At 34.5% G+C, this 27,407-nt stretch overlaps 5 protein-coding genes across 5 annotated transcripts; 2 read left to right on the top strand and 3 right to left on the bottom strand.

Annotated features, from left to right (window-relative positions):
• Positions 1–2,484: 2,484 nt before the first annotated feature.
• Positions 2,485–6,869, top strand: LOC141677986 (phosphatidylinositol:ceramide inositolphosphotransferase 2-like). Its single transcript, XM_074484156.1, has 12 exons — positions 2,485–2,767; positions 2,867–2,956; positions 3,861–3,947; positions 4,049–4,117; positions 4,657–4,737; positions 5,331–5,402; positions 5,563–5,620; positions 5,766–5,868; positions 6,026–6,121; positions 6,212–6,258; positions 6,360–6,472; positions 6,575–6,869. The coding sequence occupies exons 1-12, from the start codon at positions 2,735–2,737 to the stop codon at positions 6,653–6,655; spliced, it is 930 nt and encodes a 309-aa protein (XP_074340257.1). The 5' UTR covers positions 2,485–2,734; the 3' UTR covers positions 6,656–6,869.
• Positions 6,870–9,649: 2,780 nt separating this feature from the next.
• Positions 9,650–13,844, top strand: LOC141678688 (serine/threonine-protein kinase BSK5-like). The gene is made up of 10 exons (XM_074485046.1): positions 9,650–9,867; positions 10,258–10,478; positions 10,580–10,715; positions 11,045–11,178; positions 11,258–11,363; positions 11,540–11,625; positions 12,153–12,341; positions 12,702–12,866; positions 13,062–13,175; positions 13,446–13,844. The coding sequence occupies exons 1-10, from the start codon at positions 9,783–9,785 to the stop codon at positions 13,686–13,688; spliced, it is 1,479 nt and encodes a 492-aa protein (XP_074341147.1). The 5' UTR covers positions 9,650–9,782; the 3' UTR covers positions 13,689–13,844.
• A 1,127-nt stretch (positions 13,845–14,971) lies between these two features.
• LOC141678234 (uncharacterized) lies at positions 14,972–16,607 on the bottom strand. Its single transcript, XM_074484498.1, has 2 exons — positions 15,509–16,607; positions 14,972–15,398 (listed from the first exon to the last, which is right to left on the bottom strand). Exons 1-2 carry the CDS (start codon positions 15,937–15,939, stop codon positions 15,176–15,178), a joined length of 654 nt encoding a protein of 217 aa, XP_074340599.1. The 5' UTR covers positions 15,940–16,607; the 3' UTR covers positions 14,972–15,175.
• A 1,441-nt stretch (positions 16,608–18,048) lies between these two features.
• LOC141678966 (transcription factor MYB1-like) lies at positions 18,049–21,451 on the bottom strand. The gene is made up of 2 exons (XM_074485434.1): positions 21,126–21,451; positions 18,049–19,183 (listed from the first exon to the last, which is right to left on the bottom strand). The coding sequence occupies exons 1-2, from the start codon at positions 21,367–21,369 to the stop codon at positions 18,474–18,476; spliced, it is 954 nt and encodes a 317-aa protein (XP_074341535.1). The 5' UTR covers positions 21,370–21,451; the 3' UTR covers positions 18,049–18,473.
• Positions 21,452–23,061: 1,610 nt separating this feature from the next.
• On the bottom strand, positions 23,062–26,003 carry LOC141678862 (uncharacterized). The gene is made up of 3 exons (XM_074485271.1): positions 25,807–26,003; positions 24,925–25,251; positions 23,062–24,157 (listed from the first exon to the last, which is right to left on the bottom strand). Exons 1-3 carry the CDS (start codon positions 25,874–25,876, stop codon positions 24,006–24,008), a joined length of 549 nt encoding a protein of 182 aa, XP_074341372.1. The 5' UTR covers positions 25,877–26,003; the 3' UTR covers positions 23,062–24,005.
• Between the last annotated feature and the right edge of the window lie 1,404 nt (positions 26,004–27,407).

Below are 27,407 nucleotides of genomic sequence, written 5' to 3'. Positions count from 1 at the left end.
GGGCGCGTCCACCTCCTTTCAATATCTTCCTGCTCATCTCTTTACATGACAACCCAAAATACAGCCTACACAATCATGGACGCATCCTACATATACAGGGCGCGTCTTCGCTTCATACAATGTAGACCAAAACCTAATTATTCATCTTCTTGCCCCAATTCAATTCCAATTGACCCGTATTTGACCCGAGATGATCCAATACCAAATTTTGGCTATAACACTACCCTTTGAGTGCGCACTGGGTAAACCCTACGGGCTCACGCAATAGCCAACAAATCACGTGAATCAAGATAAACCGTATTTAAGCGACATGCTTGAAGGTGTGAAGTGCGGGATTTATGCAACGTCTTCGAAACGTGATGATCATGGATAAACAATAACTACCGTTTTCAAAGTGTAACCGCAAAGGTTCGAGCGCGCGATGACGTGAATTTCTTTGTCTCAAGTTGATGACATTGATATATTCTAACCATTTTTGATATCAATATTTAAAAAAATAAAATGATAGAATTAGTTACTTGAAAGTTCCAATTTTATCAGATATACCACATATGTGTGTAAATATGTTCTATTGAGGAAAAAATTATGATGCATATTTATAATACCATGATAAACCCGTGACTTGGGCCTACTTCTAGCAAGTCTAATTTATTCAAGGGCGTTTTCGTTATTTTAAATTTATTTTTATTTTAATACTACATCGAGCAAATATTGACAAAAACAAATATACATAAGTTTCATTTTGTGTACTTGCACTTCAAATATTTTTTCCATTTATGTATCAAATATATTTCACTCCGTTAATTTTTCAAAGGGCATTTCGATCTTTACAATAGCAACTCAGATTCCAACGAAATTGTTGAATAAGCCAGCAACAATAACAAAAAAATTTGACCCAGAATTCGATGAAATTGAACACAAATGAATTGTTAGGCACACACAACTTTAACCCAACAAATTTAATTCACAAACAAATTACGATTTGACGAGAAAAATAAAAAATACGACGTGGAAGGCATTTTTCGGAAAGACACCAAATCTTAAGCAAAGATCACGAACATGTACATATTAATGCTAAAATACTTGATCTATAATTATACATCAACAAAACATAAAAACAATCAATCAAAACTAAAATCTCAAATCAATTTTTTTTTAAAAAAAGGGAGAGCCGCACAAATTGTTAGCAAAATTAGAGGGTACAACTCTAGAGTTTTAAAACAATTACTTAAATTCTTGATTTGGATAACAATAACGCATTTAAAATATAAATTAATCATAATAACACCAAGAACAAATCCTAGAGATTTTTCCCGGTTTTTTATTTTTATTTTTTTATTATCAAATCTTTTTTATAGATTTCCCATTAGTGAGGTGAAAGAGACGATTTTAATGCAACTTTATTTAGTTAAAAAACGGATAAAATACTTGAATTTTAATTCATCAAAAGATTCAACAATATTGGACATGCGTTTTTAGAACAAAGATGAATATAAAAGATTGAAAGACCCTTTCAAAATTTAATGGAGTTATTTCGAGTTAACGAAATTACACAAATTGTAAAACAATTTAAAATACAATTTCACAAAATGAGAATTTTTAAAATTTAGTATCTCAAATAATTTGACAACATATATAGTACAAGTATACATAGTGTACTTTACTCTTATTTTAATACTAACATGAAAATTAATAAATTATTTATTAATTATATATATAATATTACCTTAACTACACATTTATAAAAAAAAGAAAAAATGATAAAAATTAATAATATCAAAAATATTTTTCACTTCATTATTTTAACACATTGAATAATGATTAAATCAATTTGTTAAATAAATTGTGTAGAGAGAATATGATCTTTATCAATTCTTATTTAACAATCTCAAATTATTTATATTTCTTGTTTGGTGAATCGAATCTCCGATAAATTCTCAACAAAATAATATCCTTCCTAATTTTTTGTGATAAAACTGTCATACATTTTAAATAATTTTAATCAATTCCGAAATAGACAATGTCCCGATATTATTATTCACTTTTTTAATAACAACAATTAAGGATATGTTAATATACTTACGCTTACAAATTAAACGTTTAATAAAAATTTTATATATTCATGCTCACAAATTAAAACGTTCAATTAAAATTTTCGGAATTAAGTTTTAGAGAAAATTTGAGATTCCTAGATATTAATTTCTTATCGTACCCTCCTCTTCCTCTTCCTCTGCATCTCATTTTTCAATATTTTTAAAATAAAAAATAAAGGGATTTTTTCAGAAATATTCAAGATTCAGAAAATATTTGCAAAAATATGGATCAATATCATAGACAACCGTTTCAACCACATATGCAACCTACTTCCGTATTTTTACGAACATTTTTATAAGAAATGGTATTTTTGGTAAATTCCCGAAAATAAAAAGAAAAATAATAATCTTCGTTTCTACTACTTATACAACTTCGTCTCTGTTTCTTAACTGTCTTCTCCGTGTTCGACTCGTGTTCTGAACTCCCTCAATTGTACACCTATACTTACACCTATACACACAATTTTCAAAACCTAATTTTCAAATTCAACTTCATTTACACAATTAATTTATTAATTTAAACAATTAGATTTATTATTATTTAAATACTCTCAGCTGAAGATTCAATTCAACTAAGTTGTGAATATATATTATAAATTGATGAATTTATGACACTGAAATTTAGTTGATTGATTAAAACGATGTCGTTTTACATCGGTCGCGAGGCTTCGAAGGTGAGTTTTGTGGTTGATTTTGTGAAGTTTAAGCTGTGTTTATTGTTATTGATCTGATAAGTGTGTGTTTGTGTGTGTTTTTGTTTGTTTTGATTGCAGTTATGGAAGAGAGTGTGTGCAGAAACGAGTATTGAAGTTAAATTACTTGTCGAAAACTGGAAGTATCTTCTCGGTGGACTTATTTGCCAGGTTTTCGAGGAATTTACGAGTTTTTTGATTGTTTGAATTGTTTGAGTTTTGGTTTTGTTTGATGAATGATGTTTGAAATTGTGCGTTGGATGATGATGTGTAGTGATTTGAGCTAAGATTAATTCGAGTTGTATTTACGAGACGTTGATTTGATGAAATTAGTTGGATTTTGTTTTGTGTGTGATGTGTTAGATGAATGATGGTGTGTCGTGATTTGAGCTATATTTGGTAGGTGAGGTCTGTATGAGGACTGGTTCAAGTTATATTTGCGAGAGTTTATTTGATGAAATTAGTCGGATTTTGGTTTTTTGTGCGATGCCGATGTATTTGATGAATGATGTTTGAAATGATTTGTTGGATGATGATGTGTAGTGATTTGAGCCATATTTGGTAGGTGAGGTCGGTAGGAGGATTAATTCGAGTTGTATTTACGAGACGTTTATTTGATGAAATTAGTCGGATTTTTGTTTTGTGTGGGTTGTGTTTGATGAATGATGTTGAAATGGTTTGTTGGATGATGATGTGTTGTGATTTGAGCTACATTTGGTAGGTGAGGTTGATATGAGGATTAATTCGAGTTGGATTTACGAGATGTTTATTTGATTAAATTACTTGGATTTTTGTTTTGTTTGCGATGTGTTTGATGAATGATGATCTATTTTGATTTGACTTGCATTTTTTAGGCGTGCGAGGATAATTTGCATGATTTAGAGGTTGTCTGTGTTATCAGACAAATGAGAATATTATGTTAAATATTATAGTAATAGCTTGAGTGATATATTTATTAGAATATCTTTGGTTTTATGTGCTTGTTGAAAAATTTTAGTGCGACTTTTATATCGGTTCTTCTTTTCGTGAATGTTGCTCAAGATTGTGAAAAGGTTGTGTTTTTATGATTATTCAGTATATACATGGACTGGCTGCTCACGGAGTACATTATTTCCATCGACCAGGTCCTATTCTACAGGATGTTGGCTATTATCTTCTTCCGGTAAGGATTCTTGAGTCCTCCTCTGGTTTGTATGTTAAGCACTACTAATGCTGATTGTTGTTAGTATATGTATATTTATTTTTTTAATTTTGGTATTTCAGGAACTTGGGATAGAAAGAGCATACATCAGTGAGACTTTATTTACCTTTATCTTTGCGTCTTTTGTGTTGGTGAGATTCTTTTTCCTGTCTTCAGTTTGCTAAAGAATCATAATTTTTTTTAACTGGCTGTAAAGATGCCTTGTCATCAGAGAAAAAAACTGTGAAGTGTATATCTTTAAGGCCCGTTTAACTGTAAAGGAGACAGATATTGTTATGTGTGGCTGAAATAATCATGTTAATCATGTTATATTGGACGTATGTTTGATTATTAAAATTTGATGGCTACAAAGAAGGAATTAGGCCTATATTTGTTTGCAAGTACTATAGTTCACATACTGTTTGAAATTATGCTCATCGTATAATACCTAATCCTTGAAATGAGCCCATGTACTAGTCTTAATTACGTTCTAATTCATCTTGGTAGTACTATTAATCACATCCTCTTCCTTGGTTTATAATCTCATGGAATTCATTAAAAGGTGATCAAGCCCATAGGATTTAGGACCATGAGTTTATATCAAGTTGCAGATGGCAATTTCAAGTTTGTCCTTAACGCAAAATAGTAAGAGTGTGGATTTGTTTCTGACCTTATGTATCTTTTTATGCAGTGGACTTTCCATCCCTTTATTTTCAAGAACAAGAAAATCTACACAGTTCTTTTGTGGTGCAGAGTTCTGGCGTTTTTATTTGTAAGTTTTTCTGTTTTTTGTAATATTACTATATGCATATTAAGTGGCGTTTTCTGTATGAAGGCATGTCATTGATCTGGCGTGTATTTTAAGGGAATTATTCTTGACTGTTGTTATAAACAGGAAGACGTAAAATGCTACCTAGGTAATCAATGTTTGACTGCAACTCATGCAGATGTCGTATTTAGGTGCCTATGCGAAATCTTATCTTTAGTGACAGGCTTCCATGTGTTCAGTTGTATATTTATTTTGTAGTATTGATTTTATAAAGAATACATATTGACAAACATCCCAATGTTGTCAATAAATTGGCGGAAGTTTGTGCATCAGAAATAAATATCAGGAGGATCATATATTAAATGCTAGTGCAGAAATAATACAATTTAATAGTACAGTAGTTGACTCGTTAAGGTTCCATATCTCTTGGCTCAGTTGCTTAAGTTTTAACCTTGATAAAGGGAGCAAGATTCTAACAATAAGTTTAACTGGAATCATGTAAACATAATTGCATTGCTGATTGTAAACATAATTCCTAGTGTGATATTTTTATTTCCTTTTTTCGTGAAATTAGTGTTGATATCTGATGTTTGCAGGGTTGTCAAATTCTTCGGATCATAACATTTTATTCTACTCAACTTCCTGGTCCAAACTACCATTGCCGCGAGGTATTAAATGCATATACTCCTTATAGTGAATGAGTTTTAGCTTATGATGAAGATGTATTCTTTTCCGATGGTGCCATAGAATAAATACCAAGTTCATTTAGTAATTCCATCATAAACTGTTTTATCATGTATAACTTTTAGTTACCTCGGCACATTGCAGGGTTCTAAGTTTGCGACACTTCCTCTACCAGAGAATATACTAGAAGTTTTCGTAATTAGTAAGTGATTAAACATTACATGTAGTTCCTGACAAAAAAAAACATTTTATGTAGTTGCTTTTGCTGGCTGTGTGGTTAATTTTCAAGTGTCAAACTGGTATATGGATGTGTGTTTTTTTTATAATATTGTTTTAAATGTGTGCAGTTCCTCGCGGAGTGCTATATGGCTGTGGTGATTTGATATTCTCGTCTCATATGATTTTCTCTCTTGTGTTTGTACGTACATATCAGAAATATGGCACACGGAGGTATGACTGCATATGCTAGACTTATGTAGTATAATAAGTTGATTGCTTGAATGATCCCCCCCTCCCGCTTCTCTCTTTCTATATATATATATAATGGGATGAAATCCCCCTTCTATAACTTTTAATGAGTTTTTTGAGTTTTAATTTCTCATTGCAGATTTATAAAGCAGTGTGCTTGGTTAACAGTTGTAGTCCAGAGCCTCTTGATAATCGCTTCCCGCAAACATTACACAGTCGACGTTGTTGTCGCCTGGTACATAATTTTAATCTTTCTGTAATTTGTGTATTTCTGGTTAGCATTTAGCAGTTTCACTGAATGGTTTTATGCATGTTATTGTACCAGGTATACTGTCAATTTGGTGGTGTACTTTATCGATCATAAACTACCAGGTTAGACTATTTTCCAATTTATTCCTTCTAACGTAGTGCAAGCATCACGGGTCTCGTTTCTTGTTTTATAAATATAATTGACATTGTTTTTCTTTATATAGAACTGCCCGATCGCAGTTCAGCTGCATTGCTGCTTCCTGTGACTAAAGATAGCCGAACAAAAGAAGAGAATCACAAGCTCTTAAATGGAAATAATGTAGATTCTGCAGATCGGGTATTTGATAAAGGACCTTTGCATCTTACACATATCTTGGTTTCTCTTCTGTCACTCCATCCTTTTTAAGGTCTTAACATAATTGCTGCAATCTTCTTACAGAGGTCAAGAACTCAATCAAATGGGAAAGTTCAAGAACTCAGTAACGTAGTGCACTCGGATGCAGCAACAAATGGTGTATAGAAATTACAAGCTGCTGCAAGGAAAGTATTACTGGATCAACGAATTGTCCCAGTAATTTACGATTTGTAATTCTAAAACAAGCAGTAAAAGGTTTTGCTTTCAAATATTGTGGCTTAGCTTTTGATTTCAAAATCTACAGGCTAACATTGTTCATCATGATGTACATGCATCCACATCTAAAATGGAAATTTTAATTCCAATTGATTTAATCATTTATCTTACTAGCTAGCCCCTCCATGTTCTGCACCTGATTGAATATGAAAGATAGCAGTTCAAGTTTGAAACTCTTGGTGCTAAAATATTCAAACAAGTTAAAGAACATGTGCCCAACCAAAAGAGATCTTAAGCAGCCTTGACCTGTGAACAATGACATGTTTGGTCAAGTGGGGAAATGATGAGCACGTGGTATGAGCTGTTCAGATCTACTGTCCAGTTTTGCTTCATCATAGCTCAATGTTTAAGTAAATACTAGTTAGGATTAAGTACTGAGATTGAAGAGAGGGCCTAGAGGCCAGGCCATTCATGTTATGTTAAAACACCATCCTAGGCTCCAGCTTGTCGATAATTATGGATATGTGCTAGGAATCGGAACCCAGAGTATGCAGCGTACACCGTGTGGCTTTCGAGCATGTAGTATCAGTGTGGTATATGCTACATTTTAAGAACATTGGCAATATATGTTAGATATCAATGAATAAGGATGTCAAAGTGGTTTAAGGTGTCATTCTGGTACCAAATTGTATGTTTTCAGATTCTCTTGCAGCTCAAAATTTGCGGCTTGTGAGACGCTTGTTTGCTCTGTTTTCAAGTCGCTCATATTTGGCGTTATCTCTCTTCTTCCCTCGATCTTTTTCTTTGAAAGATTGCGAGAGAAATGAGATCAAGCGTCGCGTTTATGTCTTCTTAAACTTTATTAGTTGATATATAATGGATATGGGGGGTGTATACAAGTAGCTCAAGACTGTAAAGTGGAACTGTGTTCTTCATTATTAGGATTCTAAAAAGGACAAGGGTATAAATATTAAAGATTCGGGGTTTGATTATGTTCTTCTCTCTTCACATGAATCTAAAACTTGCGCATATGGGTTGTAACACAGCCTCATTTGCTATACCCTTCTGGACCTTCTTTCATGTGCTGTTTTGTTCAACATTGACAGCAAATTGGCCCCATTGTAACACCACAAAAAGCTCATGCCGGCGCAATCTAAGCTAATGGCCTAACACAAAGTCCGGTCAATAAGACAGGAAAATTAACAACGCACGTAGATCAGATTTTAAATACAAAGTCCTGTTTGTTAGTATCAAGGTTATAAAACTCGGAAATCAGTTCTACTCACGTTCCATTTCCCAAGTCCGAGTAATCAACTAATTTTTCGAGTACTCGTTTTCGACATATGAGTACTCGCTCAAATTCAAGTCGGATGACCTCCAATTTCCAAGCACTTTTCAAATCTGTTCTGCTCGGTTGCATTTTTAAAATCCGAGTAATCAGCTGATTTTTCGAGTACTCGTTTTCGACATCTGAGTACTATGCCGAATAATCGCTCCAATTCAAGTCGGTTGACCTCCAATTTCCAAGTACTTTCCAAATCAACCGATTTTTAGAACACCGGTTAATATGCGAGAAGAGTAGTAAGAATTCGAACTCTTGATAATTTACCGGAACGAACGGGTCTTGCCGCTAGGCTAACAAATGCGGATAGTACTAAAATATGAGGAAAGAGCAAGAGGGCCTAATGAAGCCTTATTGGGTGGTTATAATAATGAAGCCAGAGAGCTTTATTGTTGTCATCTTGGTGATGGTGTGGTGGAGTGATGATCAATGTCTGTCTCTCTGTACATAATCATCATGCATGGTCCCTAAGTCCATATATTTTAGCCCAAATGTCTCTTAATTGGGGGCCCATCACCCTGGATCATATCAAAAGAAAATCTTAAAGTTTTCAACCTTTGCACCAGTACTAGAGCAGTATAGCCAATCAACACTAATTTTTTTTTTAAAACTTAATGTTAATTCTTGTCTTATTTATTTTCAATTTTTACTTGTATTTATGTAGATTTTTAGTTGTCGGAAGACTAAATAAACTATTTTTTCAACATCGAAGTGATCATTTTTAGCAGATAAGTTATTGCGAAGACGCTCCTAATATCAGAAAAGATCTCGCCTCAAAAAGTGCAAATAAATTAAAATGACTAAATAATAATAAATTACTCCCTCCGTCCACTGGAATGTTTACGTTCACTATTTACACCTATTTCGAGACTTCTATAAAGTATACTTTCATAATTTTTTTTAATTTTTTTTGAATAAAAATTTAAACATAAAACTTTTATTTAGAAAAAAATAATTAAAAAAATTATAGAATTATACCTTAAGCGAACATTGAAAAGCGTGTCGAAAAGTAACATAAACAACCTATTGGGACTGAGGGAGTGCGTTTTTAACATCAAAGTGATCATTTTTAGCGGATCGAAAACGCTCCTCTTGCTAGAAAAGGTCTAGAATTCGACGAAGAAAATGGGAATGAAATGAAAATGCGAGGGGTGTAAAAGAACAGGAACCAGTAAAAATGTTTATGAAATGCACATGCATCTGCTGCAAATTTACATACAGAGAATGGGATCATGTTTTTTATGCCAATGTTGACTTGAAAGCATAGCCCATCCCGTTGAATACGACCGTTGCTTCTACGCCGTTATTTATTTTATAAAACCGCTAACTAAAATACAAATATCTTACGTCAAAATGTTGGCTCCAATCAGAATACAAATGTGAAAACTCAAATCCAAATAATCACAACATAAGAATGATAAGGAAGTTGAACATGAGAAAATGTACTGATATCCGGAGTTGTCGGTTGAACCAGTATTACAAAACAGTCGGAGTTAAAATGAATTATCGTATGTTATCGGGATGAATTATTTTTGGAAAAATAAATTAGAATTACAGATAATGGTCAGGATCCACAATATCTTGTCTTAAGTATCTCTTTACCGACATCGTTCCTTATAATTCTCTTACACATTTAATGAACTCAAGTGTGTTTTAGTATTACTAATAGTTTCACTTCACTTCACACACACGCACTAAACACACACAGTAGCAGCTTCAGTTTCTCCGGCAAACATGGGTGGCCGGTGCTCTAGATTCTCCATCTGCTGGTGGCATTCTTCTCTTAAACCCTCTGTCCTTCAACCCTCTTCGGATCTTGGTAAGTCTCCACCACCCCTACTCTTTATATATCGTGATAAGTTACCAGTTCTCCTAAAACCTCGAGACGTTAGGAGTAAGACTTAATAAGATCTTATGTTTAGGTTTTAGGAGAACTGTTAACTTAACGTATAGTAGCAGAAGTACTAATGTATTAAGTTAAGATCTTATTATGTCTTACTCCTAACATCTCAAGGTTTTAGGAGAACTGTTAACTTAACGTATAGTAGGAGAAGTACTAATGTCTTAAGGTAAGATCTTATTAAGTCTTACTCCTAACGTCTTGGGGTTTTAGGAGAACTGTTAACTTAATGTATATTCGTTTTATAATGTTACGGTAGTAGTGTTGAAAATGCTACTATGTGTTAATTGGTGTGTGATAATGTTATAGAGAATGGAGGACAAAATGACAAAAATGCAGTGCCTAGCTTTAGGGAGTTTAGCTTAGCGGAGCTACAAGCTGCAACATCTGGTTTCACTTCAGATAATATAGTGTCTGAGCACGGTGAGAAAGCTCCGAATGTGGTGTATAAAGGAACTCTGCCTAATGGGCGTTCGATTGCTATTAAGCGTTTCAATAAGTCAGCTTGGCCTGATTCTCGACAATTTATTGTTAGTCCTTTTTTTTCCTAGTAAAATTGGATTACATTGTTTGATAATTTGGTTTTATGGTGTGCTTGTTTTGAATGTGATGTTATTGATTATTTTACTAGGAGGAAGCAAGATTGGTTGGGAATCTAAGAAGCGAGAGGTTGGCGAATCTGATAGGATATTGCAGTGATGGAGATGAGAGATTGCTTGTTGCCGACTTTATGCCTAATGATACATTGGCTAAACATCTATTCCACTGTGAGTAGATTGTTAGTTCTTCTTCTGCTCCATTGCTTAGGTATCTTTTTAATATATCTAGTAGGAACAAATTGATTAATTTACGAGGTCTTAAGAAGAAGGAAGTTAAGTTTGAATTCTAGAAAAATTCCTGTTGCATTTCAGCTAAGGAGAGAAAAAGGAAATCTATTGTGCCCTTAATTTCTTGAGTATAAAAATTTCATATCTGTTAATAAACCAATTTTAAGTACACAACTGTATTAATAATCATACATATAGCATTGAACTGCCATTATTGTACTTGTGCTTTTTCTATATATCCTGATAGCGGTTGCATTGAACTGCCTTAGGGGAGAGCCAACCGATGAACTGGGCTATGAGATTGAGAGTCGCTCTCTATTTAGCTCAAGCTTTAGAGTACTGCAGCAGTAAAGGTCGGTCATTGTATCATGATCTAAATGCTTACAGAGTTTTGTTCGATCAGGTAAAATTTCTAGTTTTGTTTACTACAAGTCCATTAGTTTGTTGAAGTAGCCCTCTAACACTGCATCACCTGTTCATAGGATAGCAATCCAAGGCTTTCGTGCTTTGGCTTGATGAAGAATAGCAGAGATGGCAAAAGTTATAGTACAAACTTAGCCTTCACGCCTCCAGAATATCTGAGAACAGGTAAATAGCAGCATATATCCTGTTAAAATGTTTGTAAATTAAGCCAGAAGTCCAAACCAACGTTATGTAAGTGGAAGAGATGAAGAGTTTTTTTCTCATGTGTTTTACTAAGCTAGATGCACAAACCTATCAACTGTATCAAGACTCAAGAGTATATTGATGCTTGTGTTTTCCAGGAAGAGTGACGCAAGAAAGTGTGGTTTACAGCTTTGGAACTATGATGTTAGATCTTCTGAGTGGAAAACATATTCCGCCAAGCCATGTAAGCATTCATCTCTGAGTCTCTATCGAATTAAGTATACGTACTGCTATGTCTTGTTAATTTCAATAGGCTTGTTTTCAAAATATAAGAAGCAGTTGTCTTAAAAACCTTATAATGTCTTGATTCTAATTGAGCATGTAGCAATCTATCACTAACTTTCAGAAATTAGTGATGCATAAATCCAAAATGCCCTTCTCCATTTCAACCAAAATGCCTGGATCATATGGTTGATAAGTGCACTGCTTTTTTATCTGTGTGAGTGATGCATATGGGTTGTTAGCAATTTACTTCTTCAAGTGTTAAATTGTGATTTTATATACTGGGAGCTATGCCGGTTCTTCTGTTCAGAGAGTGTCTATTCGTTGTTCAGCTGGCCATTACTCTCTTCTGATGTTTTCCAAGTTTTGTCTTTACTATTCTCTAATTTTGTTCAATGACAACGAAAATTTGCAAGCACTCAAAAGATTTGATTTTTTATTAGAATATGTGGGTCGAATAATTTGACTCGTATATTAACCTTTTTACAGGCACTAGACCTGATTCGTGGCAAGAATTTCCTGATGCTTATGGATTCCTGTCTAGAGGGTCATTTTACAAATGATGATGGAACTGAGTTGGTACGGCTAGCTTCGCGATGTTTGCAGTTTGAAGCTCGTGAAAGGCCAAATGCTAAGTCCTTGGTCACATCTCTCATTTCTCTTCAGAAGGAAACAGAGGTATCATAGATGGTTATATCTACCATTTTAAAGGCTTATTTTTCTGTCCTATTTTTAGAAGTATTTCAACCTATTTGATCCTCGTGCATTTCCAAGAATCGAGTGTTTAAATCTATTGGTAATGTGTTACTAAACAAGAAAAAATCTTAAGTATTTGTTCTGAACAAACAACTGGTTTCTCTGCCTACGTAAAACTAAGTTCATCACTTCATCTGTCACCCTGCATCATAAGAATGCAAAACAGAAGCTATCCATAAAAAAGCCTTTGGATGTTTCACTTTTGATGTTCATTATTTGAATATGAAGTAGGTTCTGCAAAATAGTTAGATGTATGGAATTCTGATTTAGTTGCTGGTTCAGGTTCCATCACATCAACTGATGGGTATTCCACATGGAAATGCAAATGTTGCAGAACCATTAATGTTGTCGCCTCTGGGTGAATCTTGCTTGCGCATGGATCTGACAGCCATACATGAAATATTGGAGAAGATTGGATACAAGGATGATGAAGGAATAGCTAATGAGGTACATTGCCTTCCTTGCATAACTTAAGTAATTGCTCAAAACAATCTCTAGTGTATTCAGCTCCTTACGTCACTCGACACTGTAAACTATGAAAACTTAAGTCCTACCTGAAGGAAATATGTGCAGACAGTAGATAATGTGAGGTTTATTGTAAGTGACTAGTGAGATAATGTTTACCTGATATCTGGTTTGCAGCTTTCTTTCCAAATGTGGACAGATCAAATGCAGGATTCATTGAACTACAAGAAACAAGGAGATTCAGCATTTCGAGCTAAGGATTTTACTATGGCCATAGACTGCTATACACAGGTGCTCACTCTTTCCGACTACTGTCTTTGATACTACCTTTCTAAGTAGATACTGCACTTTAAAGAATCAGTCAGCCATTGCAATCTTACAAGAGTATACTTTGAATGTTGCTGTGAACATAGTTGTGGATTAGTAAAACTTGCAAATACAAAAAAAAAATTGATTGTACCATAAAAGATCAACTTGATCACTGTAATTATAAGAAGAAGAACAAATTTCATGTAGTAATTCTGAAAGCAATAGACTGAAGTTTTTTCTTGTGTGGAATAGTTCATCGATGGAGGGACAATGGTATCACCTACGGTTTTTGCAAGGCGCTGCTTATCTTACCTAATGAATGACATGCCACAAGAAGCTCTAGGAGATGCAATGCAAGCTCAGGTTGTGTCTCCAGATTGGCCAACTGCATTTTACTTGCAGGCAGCTGCCCTCTTCAGCCTCGGAATGGACACTGATGGCCAAGAATCACTCAAGGATGGCACAAATTTGGAAGCTGAAAGAAACAAAAACTAAAATGTACAGCATGTCCATTTTCTTAATAGTATTATGTGATTTTGTTTTCTACCCTCCTGCCATTTTGATCTCCCTGGATATTTGAAGGTTCCTTCTAAAACCTTATAATTGTAAATTTTGAAACATTAGTCGCGATATCTGTTTTAAGATTGTCTAGCTCCCAGATTCATCTTCCATTCTAGTTACACATCATAATTTTACGCTTGTAACAAGGCTATCAATCAAATTTGTCCCTCCTGCCATCTGCGAATTCTGTAACTACTAGAGTTAGCAATTGAAGATGCTGCTAAAAATCGATTATATGAACCAAATGGCTTATCAATTATCATGCCAGAGATTGACGGCTAATAGCTGGATTAGAAAGCTTACATTATCTAATGTCTAGTTTTTCTTGAATCTTGATGAGAACTGAGCCCGTGCACAGTACTCCAGATCATGCACCTTGCCAGAAGCCTATGATATAAAGTACGGTTTTTCTATTGTGTGTCCATGAACACATGATAAACGCGAAAATTTATAATTTTAGGCCAATTTGAATCTGGAGTTTGTGTGAATGTAGGTGGTCCACCACCATTATAAAAAAATAACCAATCAAGATGCAGTAAAATTATACGTTTACGGGCATGGTCACGTAATAGAAAAATCGTATACAGTATATTTTAGATGGAGTCATAGGAGATAATATCTTTTATGGAGTCTTGAACCTCATGATCTAGATGGAGTCATAGGAGATGATCTCCTTTATGGAGTCTTGAACCTTATAATCTATTAAGCACAATTATTCATGATAATGAACATTATCCAAGACAACCCAATTTTTAACATCATTCTCAAGTAAAATTGAACCAAGTAGCAACAATTTGCCAAGAACTGTGACCAACCCTCAAGACAAGATGCATTCTTGATTTATCTTTTACGCGGTTAAGAATGCTCTTAAGTAATCGACAATCATCCTCGTTGCCAACAAAACATCGCAACAATGCCAAGCTACTGTAAAACATAAAAATCAAGCTCTAATAGGCAGTTCTAGCATCAATGGCGATCCTTAACATTTAGACTGTTCTACATTGAACAATATAAATAGCTAGCAAGTTCATATTTGGTTCCCAGTATAGTATTTGGGAAGAAAACATTATGAACTCGATCCAATATGAAAAAGAGCGATATAGAACCATAAAATAGTGTAATCACAAGTTAAATCGGATACAACTCGAGACAATTAGGGAAAAGATAAAAAATATGACTAAATATGAACTCGATCCAATATGAAAAAGAGCGATATAGAACCATAAAATAGTGTAATCACAAGTTAAATTGGATACAACTCGAGACAATTAGGGAAAAGATAACAAATATGACTAAAAAACTACCAATGTAGATACTGCAGGGATGGAATTATAGTGCAACCTAAATCTGCAACACCCTCTACAAATTTTACAATGAAATCCTCCGGTGGATGATGAATCTGGAAACAATTCATTAGGAATTTATGATGGTATGTTGAAGTGGAAAAGCCACGATATAACAAATGCGAAAACCATACAGCCAAGAAGGAAATTCAGGAAGCGATGGCCATTCAGGCATGTTCGCGTCTCTCTGGTGGATGAAACAGGCGCTGAGGCTGCATTTGTCTCGTTTTCCTGCTGTGCTGATTCTATGTCGTTTGGACCAACAACATTGCGCGCAACTGAATTGCAAATTTCACATGTCCTGAGAATGTTAAAACTGATTATTGGCAATTCAAGATATAGCAAAATGATCATATTTGATAAAATGTAGCTAAAATGTAGCTAAAAGCTACTGGTTTAAGTTGTACTCACTTATTTCCCTTGATCTTGAACCAAGCCTCAGCACAATGCTTATGAGCAGCAGCTAAATCATCCTTACACAAACAACCCAATTCGATAGGAATCCCGGACTCTTGATCACTATCATCCATATCGAGACTCAGCTGACAAATTCGACAGTCCCTCTCCACTTTCTCCGAATGCACATTCACTTCAAGAACCTCATTTCTGTTCTCCACCCAACAATGTGATCCAACCATAGACGAAACAAGTCTCGTGGAATTCAAAACATGCTCGATTTTACGATCAAATTCATATGCATCATTAGGCCTATTAGCAGGTAAATAGAACTGAGAATAAGAACTCTCTTCAACTTCAGAAAAACAAACTCTTCCCTCCTCTCCCTCATTCCTCACAGCAGAACCACACTCTAAATCCAAATGTGTCATCTCAAGACTCGACATTTCGAATCTCCTAATGAAAGATTTTACAATGCAAGTGCAAATATGAGCAATTCAAACTTCACTACAAAATCTTGAAAAGGTTAGAACTTCATAAACTTCACTAAAAAATCTTGAACAGCTAAAACTTCATAAACTTTTCTTTAGAAAATGGAGCAGAAACAAACAATATATAAGTGCTAATCAGTTGTACTTGCACACAAACAAATACACAATGCGGTAGATAATGTAGTTTCAAGTTGTACACATTCTGTAGTATATAATAGTACAATAGGATTGGTTGGGTGAGGCGCAACCAAGATGGCTGATTTAGGCTGAAGTCTCGGTAAAACTTCAAGATTTAGTAAAAATAAAATAAAATTTAAGTCACCCCTCCTAGTGAAAAATAAGTGAAAAAATAGCGGGACGTTTTATTTTAGTCCCGACTGTTTTGAAATCTTGGTTACGGGGACCTATCAAAATAATGAGTTGGGTGAGGAGGGGCAAGAATTTGGGGACAGAGAAAAGAAAAAGGGAAGGAAAGTGAAAGAAAGAAAGGCTGTTTGGGGTTCTGGTTTGGTCGAGTGTGTAGATCACTATCTACTGAAACATACAGGAAAAAGAGACAAGTAAAACAGGAAAAAAGAGGGAATGATTGAAGGTGTTTACAGTTTACACACTGATAAAAAAGGTGGTGACTGGTGAGACCGTGAGAGTACTTATTGGTAACAGTTGGTGTGTGTAAATGGATGCATGTGAAAAAGCACGTCAGCAATAATACATAGTACCTTTAGCTTATGTCCTGTTGTAAGAAATTGTACGAATTATGACAAGTATTTGAAATCATAACCAACACATACACTCTAGGAAGGAGTTTCTGACTAGGATGGTCGGGAGCAAACGATTGCTAGCAGTACGAACAGAAGTACAGTACGTATCTATGATTTAGGAAATGAGTTTCGACATAGGATGATCACGGGCAAACGATTGCTAGCAGTACGAACAGAAGTACAGTACGTATCTATACTTTAGGAAATGAGTTTCGACATAGGATGGTCACGAGCAAATGATTGCTAGCAGTACGAACAGAAGTACAGTACGTATCTATACTTTAGGAAATGAGTTTCGACATAGGATGGTCACGAGCAAACGATTGCTAGCAGTACGAACAGAAGTATAGTACGTATCTATACTTTAGGAAAGACTTTTCGACATAGGATGGTCACGAGCAAACGATTGTTAGCAGTTCAAACAAAAATATAGTACGTAACATATGTGCATCGTAAACGATTGTTAGGAGCGCAACACAATTAGAATTATAGCCCATCAGATGTGCGTCGTAAATTTATCTCTACAGGAGATTGCATTAACAAAATTATTGGAAATACCCTTGAAAAGATTCTTATTGAGATGTCTTATGGAGAAGAAACATTTGGAACCATTTTTGTTTTGTACCAACAAATAATTGGGGAGGAAGCCAAGAACAACTAACAAACCAAATACAACCCAAAAGTTGCAATTAGAGTTGGTTTTTTCAAAGAGCTATAGAGGAGCTAGTTCAAAATCTATTGTATAATATAGTGGAGGTAGTTCAAGAGACTCAAAAGTCCATACACTTTTTTCTTCTTTTTGCTTTTGCCGCTCAAGGTTAGTAAAACCTTATCCCCACTCCATATTTTATGTTCCATAGAGTGAGCCCATGTACACATTACATATGGCCACCAGCAGCATCAAACAATAATACATACCAGTACCACAAAAACAAAGCAGCAGCAGTCCTAATACACTACATTTAGCCTGCATTTTTATCTTATATATAGTTTTTCCGCATAATTTCATTCTATTTCATTCTCCCCGACCAAACACAATATCCAAATTTACGTATCCTATATTCGTATTCAAGGCATATATATAGCCTTGCCGGATTCAAGTAGTTGACGAGGCTCGATCTCATCCTCTATAAAAAGAATGAACCTGATTCATAAAATCTAAGACAAGGTGGCAGTGTCCATATATCCAAGTGTCATGCCAAGTTGCCAACACTCATCCCTGTAAAATTAAGTGAACTTCAAATTTTTTTTTTTGAAGTCATATACCTTAGTTCAAGACAGGCCATCTGAAAGGCTAAGGAGCTCAGAAATCAGAATCTAATGTACATTATTGGTAACTTGACAATACATGGTCTTAGACTCTTAGGCCTCTCAGTTTTAAAACTATATATATATCCACAATTCATACAAACATTTCAGACTGAAGGGGGGAAGGGGCTAAAAAACTTATTAAGTTATTGCGACAAGATCAGAAATAATTCCGCAAATCTTAGGAATGATATAATGGCAGACAGCTTACACTTTAATTCGTCCAATCAACATTTGATCTTTGGACAAAGTTTGCCTGCTTGGAGAAGTTGGAACATTCTTAGTGATCATGTCTGTAATATTTTATCCCCTTTATGTATGTGAATGGGAATTATTTTTAGTCTCGTCAAAATATCCCATTTGGACAACAGATCTCTTAAGACATTATCAACCGGCCACTTAATTAATCTGGTGGCGCCTTTACATTGCTATATCCAGTCCACTCTTGAGCCAAGCACTCTTGCTTAAATCTGCGGCCAATGCAACCAATTCAAGACTGGGAAAGGATGGAGGCTCTGCATAATCAGAAAACTCAGGCCCCAACAAAGAGCTTTTGGACATTTTCTCAGTTGGAGCACAGCAACCATAGCCACATTGATGAGGCACCAGTCGCTCACCATAAGCTCCTTTCAGAAATTTACTAATTCCAGCATCCGGTTTTGAGGGCAGGAACACAGGTTCTTGAGAGCAAGTCAAACTTGAGTGTGGCAACACAGATTTTGGGCCATCCAAAGGGTTAAACATGCTAAACACACTAATACGAGCAACAGGCCTGAAAAGAGTAGGTGGATCCTTTGCTTCGCTACTTATCTGACATTCCGCTTCAGCTTCATTCTGACCCTCCACTTCTAAAGAGTTGGCCTCCTTTTCCTCCGAAGACTTGAATGAATTCACATCTTCACCTGTCACTGTTTCTTCTGATGATGCTTTCGATTTGTCCACACTAGCATCTTCAGGCCAATTACCAGGCTCCAACTTCGAGTTGCCAAGTTCAATACCCCGGCGCTTCAGAGTAGAATTCCAGTGGTTCTTGATAGCATTGTCTGTTCTTCCTGGCAAAAGTCTTGCTATAGATGCCCATTTGTTTCCATGAATAGAATGGGCTTGAAGTATGATATGATCTTCTTCAGCTGCAAAAGATTCATCTTTGTTAAACTTATTTACTTGCACTACTCAAGCAAAGCATGATATGCTGGCATGTATAGAATTTCAGAAGATACTCCATCTACCCCCTTTCTTCTGGTTTTAATGAAAAACATTTTAAATTCAATCCAAAAGTCTTAAATCAACACGCACGCAGATAGGTATTGATTAAATTGAACTTGCTGAAATGATGCAGCCATAAAGATTTTATAACATCAGAAAGTTCACAAGAAACATAAATCATCAAAAGTTTATAAAAAATTATAGGTTTACTATTCTTCATAGTTAAACGAATATGTAAATCTGAGTATTAGGATTCACATTTATATTTGCTTTTGAACTGCAAATTCTGTAAACGTAATAGGCATGTAGAAGATGTCTGTTCTTTAGAATATTATTTGTAGGCTTTCAGTACCATGTACATTTTATGTTTTTAGTTATTTGTTGGTCACAGATCAAGGCAGAAAACACTCCATCATGCTTTGTAATTAGTTTTTGTTTGAGCTCTTCACGCACGTGACAATGTTGCCAACCCAAATACGCTGAAATGTGATTTTAAAATGCATATAGTGCATAAAAGGGGAATTTAGGAATTAAAGAAGAATCTATGGACAACAAAAGTTTCTCTTCCTTTTTTTCCTCAGTTCATTTTTTCTTCCAACAAGATTATACATATCTCGTCTTTTGTCTTTACCCGCCAAATTTAGAATGACATCCAACGAAATCAATATGTAATACCTAATCAAGATTATAAATATCTAGTCTCATGATTTTCAGTGTATAATCCAAGTAAATGCCATTGTCAATAATGCCGCCGCCACCAGTATTAAGCTACGCAAAATTATTACATTTTCACACACTTGTGTGCATAGAGAGGGGATAGCTCACAATAGTTTAAGATCAAGTCTATGTGAAGAGGATAAAGAAATTGATTGAGATTAAGATGGAATGCAAAGGTGCTTTAACAATCACTATCTGATCCTGGCCAATGGTGTTGGCTGACGAACTCTTGCAATCTACCCTTTTTAGAATATACGGAACCCCTCATATACAAGTAGAACTGATACATGAATTGGAAAATAAGACTCAAGCAGGTGGCCACACTCTACATCTTTGACGAAAAATAACATATGACAGACATGTGAAGAAACAATATCAGCACCACTTGCATTTAAATTCTAAGACACAAAACTGTCATAAAACGTTTTATGAACACAGTAAGCAGCCAGCAACCATTGGAAAATCAAAGTATCCAATTAGGACGCAAAAGGTCAACTTGTTTAGATTTTTAAATGTTTTTATTAAACCCTACTCGGCCAATTGATGACTTAACTCAGCATCACATCTCATTGACAAGCCAAGCTCAATGCACATTCCACAAAGATCACTAAACTATTTAACACATCAAAGAATAAATTATCATGGTACACACAAGGAAACTTCGTCACTCAAAATACAATGTACAAAATTTTAAAACCCCTGACAATACACAATTTTTCATCAACAAACCCCTTATTTTTCATCCATTACCTACAATGTACACTTCAAATTATAGCGCATCACTTGCAATACAATTATATAGTCCAAGACGATAGTAACTCGTTTATCCAAGACTATAAAAACCTCATAAACCCCAAATCAATAAAACAACGCCCGAAACAATCAACATTTGTACACTATCATACTTATATAATTACGAATTCTGAAACATCTCATTCTAAACCCCTCAATTTTAAATCCAAAACAATTTTCGCCACAAATGAGAACACACAAATACAAATATTATTCATTTACCGAGATTATTCATTTTAAAAAAATTAAAAGGTACTGTTTCTGTTCATTTATTCATTTATCGAGATTATTCATCTTAACGAGTTTAAAAAAGTTAGACAAGATAAATTATTCGTTTATCGAATATTCATTTATTACCGGTAAAAGGGTGGTGTTTAAGAGAAGGATCAAGCTGATTACACCACCTCAACCGACACGATTTCCCCGATCTTCCCGGAATTCCTTTAGCGATCAAGCACCAATTTCTGGCGCCAAAATTCGTTACGATTTGACTCAGTACAGCGTCTTCTTCAGGTGACCATGGTCCTTTAACTCGCTCACTTGACTCGTTTTGACTCGCTGTTTTTTTTTCAACTTGGTCCACGGGGGATGTTTCACGCATTTCGAGATGAGTGTATAAATTAGATGAAATTGATTTGGAGAATGTGAAGGGAAGTTGGTTGAAACTGAAAGTGTTTGAAACTAATGACTAAAACAGATGTATGTTTTTAAGGTGGGGCCGAGTGTCTCGGTGTTTTTTTCATTTGACGCTTTTATCCTGTTGGGTGGTTTGCAAATGACCTTTTTATCCCAGCTTTTATGCCTTTTTCTTTTCCCGTACCGCTGGATTATAATTTATAAATCTCGGAAATCGATTCTACTCGTTTACGTTTTTAATCGGATAAATGATATTCTTTGATTTCTCGATCAAATACTCATTTAACTAAAATTTATTTCCGAGTACTCGTTCAAGTAATTGTTCAAGTTAATCGGGTCTTACATCTTAGATACCGCTTTATAAACTTTTATTCTGAAAAATATCATATCGCAGAGGAAATTAGGTTTCTCCAATATTCGGTAGTTAGAGAAAAAAAACTTATCTTACATCTTGGATACCGCTTTATAAACTTTTATTCTGAAAAATATCATATGACAGAGGAAATTAGGTTTCTCCAATGTTCGGTAGTTAGAGAAAAAAACCTTATGCATATATTTATTTTTCGTTAAATCTTGAACAAATGTAAATTATATTAGAATTTAAGGTTTTTCTAGTGTGACCATGTTCACGGGCTAAGCCTGAAATTTGGTAAATTTAGCTTATTTTGATTCATAGAGTTTTTGTGGATATAAGGGGTCCACTATTATTAATAGATATGAACTAATTAAAATGAAGTAAAATTATGAAATTACGCGCTTAGTATGTGTCCCATGGGCATCCACTATAATATTCGAAGACCTTAAATAAAATTCTTAATTTCAATTATTCGAACAGAAAGGAAATATTTTTTTTTGCATTCCATTGAGATTCCATTTCCTACCTATTTACTCTTTATTCCCTAGGCATGTTTCATGATTGTTACTCTAAAAACTGATGATTGTATAAGAGTTTTTGAGTAGGGGTAGATATCCAAATATCTTCCCCAAATAATTTACTAAATGACGTAGTTAACACATGGTTGATTTTGATTCGTGGATATTATTATTAGGAAGGTTGTCAAATATTCATATGACACATCAGGTTTGAGAAATTTTTTGGTGTAAAAATTTGAGCATTTTTTTATGGTAGGTAACCCGCAGCCGCTACCCTTCGGGTGCGCACTGATAAATCTTACGGGCTCACGCAATAACCTGCAAACCAAAGATAAATCGACATTTTTTCGATTGTATAAATAAGAGTTTTTCTTTTAAATCTAAATTTTCCCAATGCACATAGAATCATATTGAGATAGCAATTACGTAAAAACACATGGAATAAACGATAAGAAAATGTAATGTCGTAGAATTTCAATAATTTTATGATAATATTACAATCAAAATGTGCAATAAGGGATCAATATCGTAAAAATCGTTAATCGACAATAATTTCAAGACCTTGTGATTAAGTGGGGATAATCGGCAGAGCATTAACCAAATATAATTAAATAAATAATTAATAGTTATTTTATTAACCTTAACATATTTGTTTACAAAAATATAGTAAATTAGTTGAATTTTAAAAAACAAATAAACAAAAATTAAACGATTAAATCAATTTAAGCTAGTAATGGCGGGAAGAAGCAGGCGGTAGATTACAGTTTTAAATGGGCTGCTCAAGGGTTTGAACTTTGAACTGCATTTCAAGCTTTACACAAGCCCAGTAATTTGGCCCAAGTTATACAAAGATTCTTAACAACAATATAGCACCCCAATTCCTTGAATCCTTAAAAACCCTCCTTTGGGCTCTAACGAAAAAATTAGCTAACAAAATAACATCTCTTTACTTAAAAGATCTTAAAAGATGTAGCGGTATCTTACTCGCTCTCTTTACCGGATGTCGAAGATATCTTATTAATTATTTGATTGATTGATAACGGAAATGGAAAACTTACACCCGCAAAAGATCTATTTGGTTTTGAACCATCATCAAGTAAAATGTTGCTAGAATTAATAATCGGGCAACCTACTAAGCTGGTAGAGGAAGGATTTTATACTCTTTAACAGATCTTGATCTTGATATTACAATAACAGAAATGTAATCATCAAAACTGATAATCGGGCAACCTTCAGTGTCATTAAGAACTTTCCAAATGACGTTCCAACCGAGGTAGCAAGTACAGCTCAGCAGATATTTATCACACCCTAGTGATTCCAGGTGGACGTGTTCAATTGTGTTAACAGGAGCTATTCGGGTTCTGACCGGGTAAATGTAGACAGTTGAACACATCCACCTGGAATCACTAGGGTATGATAAATATCTGTTGAGCTGTACTTGCTACCTCGGTTGGAACGTCATTTGGATAGTTCTTGATGACATTGAAGGCTGCCCGATTCTCAGTTTCGATGATTACATTTCTGTGACTGACTGCACCTGCAGGAGGAAGAAGCCAGTGGAACTGCATTGTTCAAGACTTAATACTAAAGAAACCAAAAAGAGGTTTTTCGAGATAGCAACAGAAGGAGATGAACTAAGAGAGGAAGTAGCGCCAAATGTATCTCATTCAAATATATGACATAGTACAAATAACAATGCAAAACTTCCCACTGGAACTAGTCAAGCTACTAATTGGAAGAAGGGGCAGGGGCACCAGCAACCTCCTCTTCAAAATGATCAGAACTCGGTCCTCCTGCAGCAGCTCCTGAGCTCAAAAGCTCGAGCATGGCACGACGTGGATGAGTCCTCTGTTTCTCGCACAGATCAGGCAAAAATACTCCTGCACATTTTTTAGCATCAAGATTAGTAAACCATGCCTGATTTGTATTACAATAACTTCTTCTTCTTTTTTTATCGTAGGAAACCCGCAGCCACTAGTCATCAGGTGCGTACTGGGTAAATCCTACAGATTCACGCAATAGTTATTACAAACCACGTGAATCAAGGTAAATCACATTTAAGCGACGGACTCTGTCTGATAAGGCATAATCATAAATTCTCCTTCCGTGGGATTCGAATCTGTGACTAAGAAGATAGTTATTCTTTCTTTAACAAGCTGAGCCAACTCTTGCGGGCTGTATTACAATAACTAGCGTACAATATTTTAAAACCAATTTTTCAAGACATGCTTTATTGCAAATTGAAACGATGCCAATCGTAAAATTTATATTTTTCTGAAACTTGAACACTCGATCTCAACCGATCGTGTGACATACTGTGCAAAAGCCAAGACTTTGGTCAAAAAATATATTTTCCGGATATCCCAACCAGTATCACACCTGACCAACTCAGAGCTAATACATAACGTGACATGTAAAGCCAAGACTTGACTAGGCAATTAAAAACTTAAGAACTAGTCTAACACTTACGAAAGCCAAGACTTGCATGGCTATGACCAATTCAACAAACGAAGAATCAGTCTCATACTAATTCGACCGATTAGAATGTAAAATTTAACTCGCAAATTATGAAAAATCATTCAATTTTTTAGAAATTTATCTCGCGCATGTATTAATCACCGTAAAATTCACCGGATAAAATTAGTACCTTCTCCTGCAGCCAAGTTGAAGTATAGGTCGACAATGTTCGGGCAGTTCTGATAACAAGCAGCAGAGCAAAGCTTGGCAGTGAGCTGCGGCTCGAGTAAAGAATCGGAAGAGATTCCGACTGAGCTCCGATCGACACCGCAAGCATTGACGCACGAATCAGTCTCTATGTGTTCAGCCATTCTTTCCACAACTACTTCTGATGTCCTGCATTCATATTCTACTTTTCCCTGTTTGTTCTCCTGGTTTTCGAGAATGCATCGTTTTCCGGATGATGAAATTGAGAAGGAACACACATTTGTTGGCAATTCCTCGCAAATAACTTCACCTGTAAAACAAAAACCAAATTTATTAAGTTATAGATTAACGGTAGCATGTTTTGAATTTCTGCTTATGATCTTTTTATATGAACAATATACCGTTAAATATACAATCATATTGAGGCATTCATCTAAAACCTCAATATATTAGAGAATAATCATTTTTACGATCTTATATTATTCTAACATATACATATTAAGTAACCATAATATTCGAGTACCCATTCAGACACTACTATGTCGAGACACTAGTATGTCGGACACTGTTCAAACATGAACAATCAACCTTGAACACTTATTTTAAGAAAAAAATGTATATTTTTCAAAACATTAATGAGTCCAATACTTGAATAAATATCAATGATGACACTTACGGCCGAGTTCGAGTAATAGAAGTGTCTGTACATGAAACAATCCAAAGATATGTGTACATGTGCATGCAGTGACAAAACCAGATCGAGAACTTCGTTTAAAACGTAAAAATCTAGATAAATATTAGTTGGGGCTAAGTAACAAAACCGTAACGTAATTGAAACCGAAACCGAATTAAATGAAGTACATACCTAGAGTTGCTTGAAAGATGAAAGAAGCAGCTATGAAGATGATCAATGGCAATTTGATGGAGGAAGTCATATTAAATTTTGTTTCTTGAATTTTACTACGAAACAGAGGAATGAAAATATCGAAAGAGTATAAAATCTTGTTGGAGCTTCCGAGACGTGTATTGTGAATGCAAGTTTGTAAATATCAAACTATGGAATGTTACATGAGGTGGTTTGGGTATTTATAGGGGGGTGAACAAATTCAATTGAAGAAGTTATTTGCAAAATGTTGTATTAGTCAAGAGTCGAGGCGTGTTTTTTAGGTTGACACGAGGACAAAGGCGTGTTTGGCTGTCTGGTTATTGAAGCTTCGAGACTTTGATAAAAGTCTGCTTTCTCATTCTCACCCAGCTTTTACTCGTATGTTTGCCGTATCCTCTTGCGTAACTTCCGAGTTAATTATTGATTTATTTTTGCAGCCATCGGGGGATGTAGATATTTGCTAGACTTTAATTATTCAACTTGTTGAACACATGAATGTTTCTTCTGTTTTTTTCTATTTTTAAATTCCATAATTTTCATACGACTTGTTGTTAAGACAGTAAATGTGTGGATACGTTCATAAACAGTTTGGTGTTTGATTCGGTACGAATTCAGTTAGATTTATAAACGAGTTAAATATGAATATAATTATAAGATACGGTCTATAAACGAGTTAAATGTGAATATAATTATAAGATTCGGTTTGTAAATGAACTGAACTTGAACATAATAGTTCGGCTCGAAAGTTCGAGAACAAGTTCGATTAAAATATTTGTGAACATTCTTGTTGATATAACTCGGGAAGAAGAATATGAATAATTAGTTATGTATACTCGTAAATGACACACACTTATGACATAATATTTAGTGAATAATCTCTTCTATATATAATAGGAGAACAGGGGTATAATATTCATGAAATTAAAAAGTCTCATTGAAAAGACTAAATTACCCTTATTCATAATATTTATATAAAAGATATTAAATAAAAAAGTCTCATTCAAAAAAACTAAATTACCCTTATTCTTAATATTTATATAAAAGATATGGTTTGTGAGAATCGAACTCGAGTTATTTTATTCAACTATATAACCTCTTATCACTACACCATATTGTCACATGTGGTTTTTATCATACACATAATATATAAGTGTGCTAAATGAATATTTTATTTAACTTTAAAAATATGTACTTTAATTTCGCAAAAAAAGATAAGTTAGTTGAAGATTTGTACAGATTATTGTAAAAAATTGAATTCCAGATATAAAATTAGACATAGTACATAAATGTATTATTATTATATTTATTAATCATTTTTTAGTTTGAAAATATATCTCATATATTTTTAACATATTTTTTATTATAAAAAGTAATTAAAATATACATATATAATTTTGTTATGGATTAAAACTAATATATTTAATTGTTGTGTTTAATAATAAGGAACGTGAGTTTCAATGCTCGATTTTGACTGCTCTTGTATTTCGTGACTCAATCTGCCTTAACAAGATGCTTACGTACCTTGCTGATTGCCAATGATCAAGTCAAAAAACGTAGTTCTTATTGGTGGGGGTGAGACC

The sequence above is a fragment of the Apium graveolens genome, chromosome 8, assembly GCF_009905375.1.
Source record: "Apium graveolens cultivar Ventura chromosome 8, ASM990537v1, whole genome shotgun sequence".
Lineage (NCBI taxonomy): Eukaryota > Viridiplantae > Streptophyta > Magnoliopsida > Apiales > Apiaceae > Apium > Apium graveolens.
Note: the sequence above shows the minus strand (reverse complement) of the source record. Positions and strands in the feature narration are given on the sequence as shown.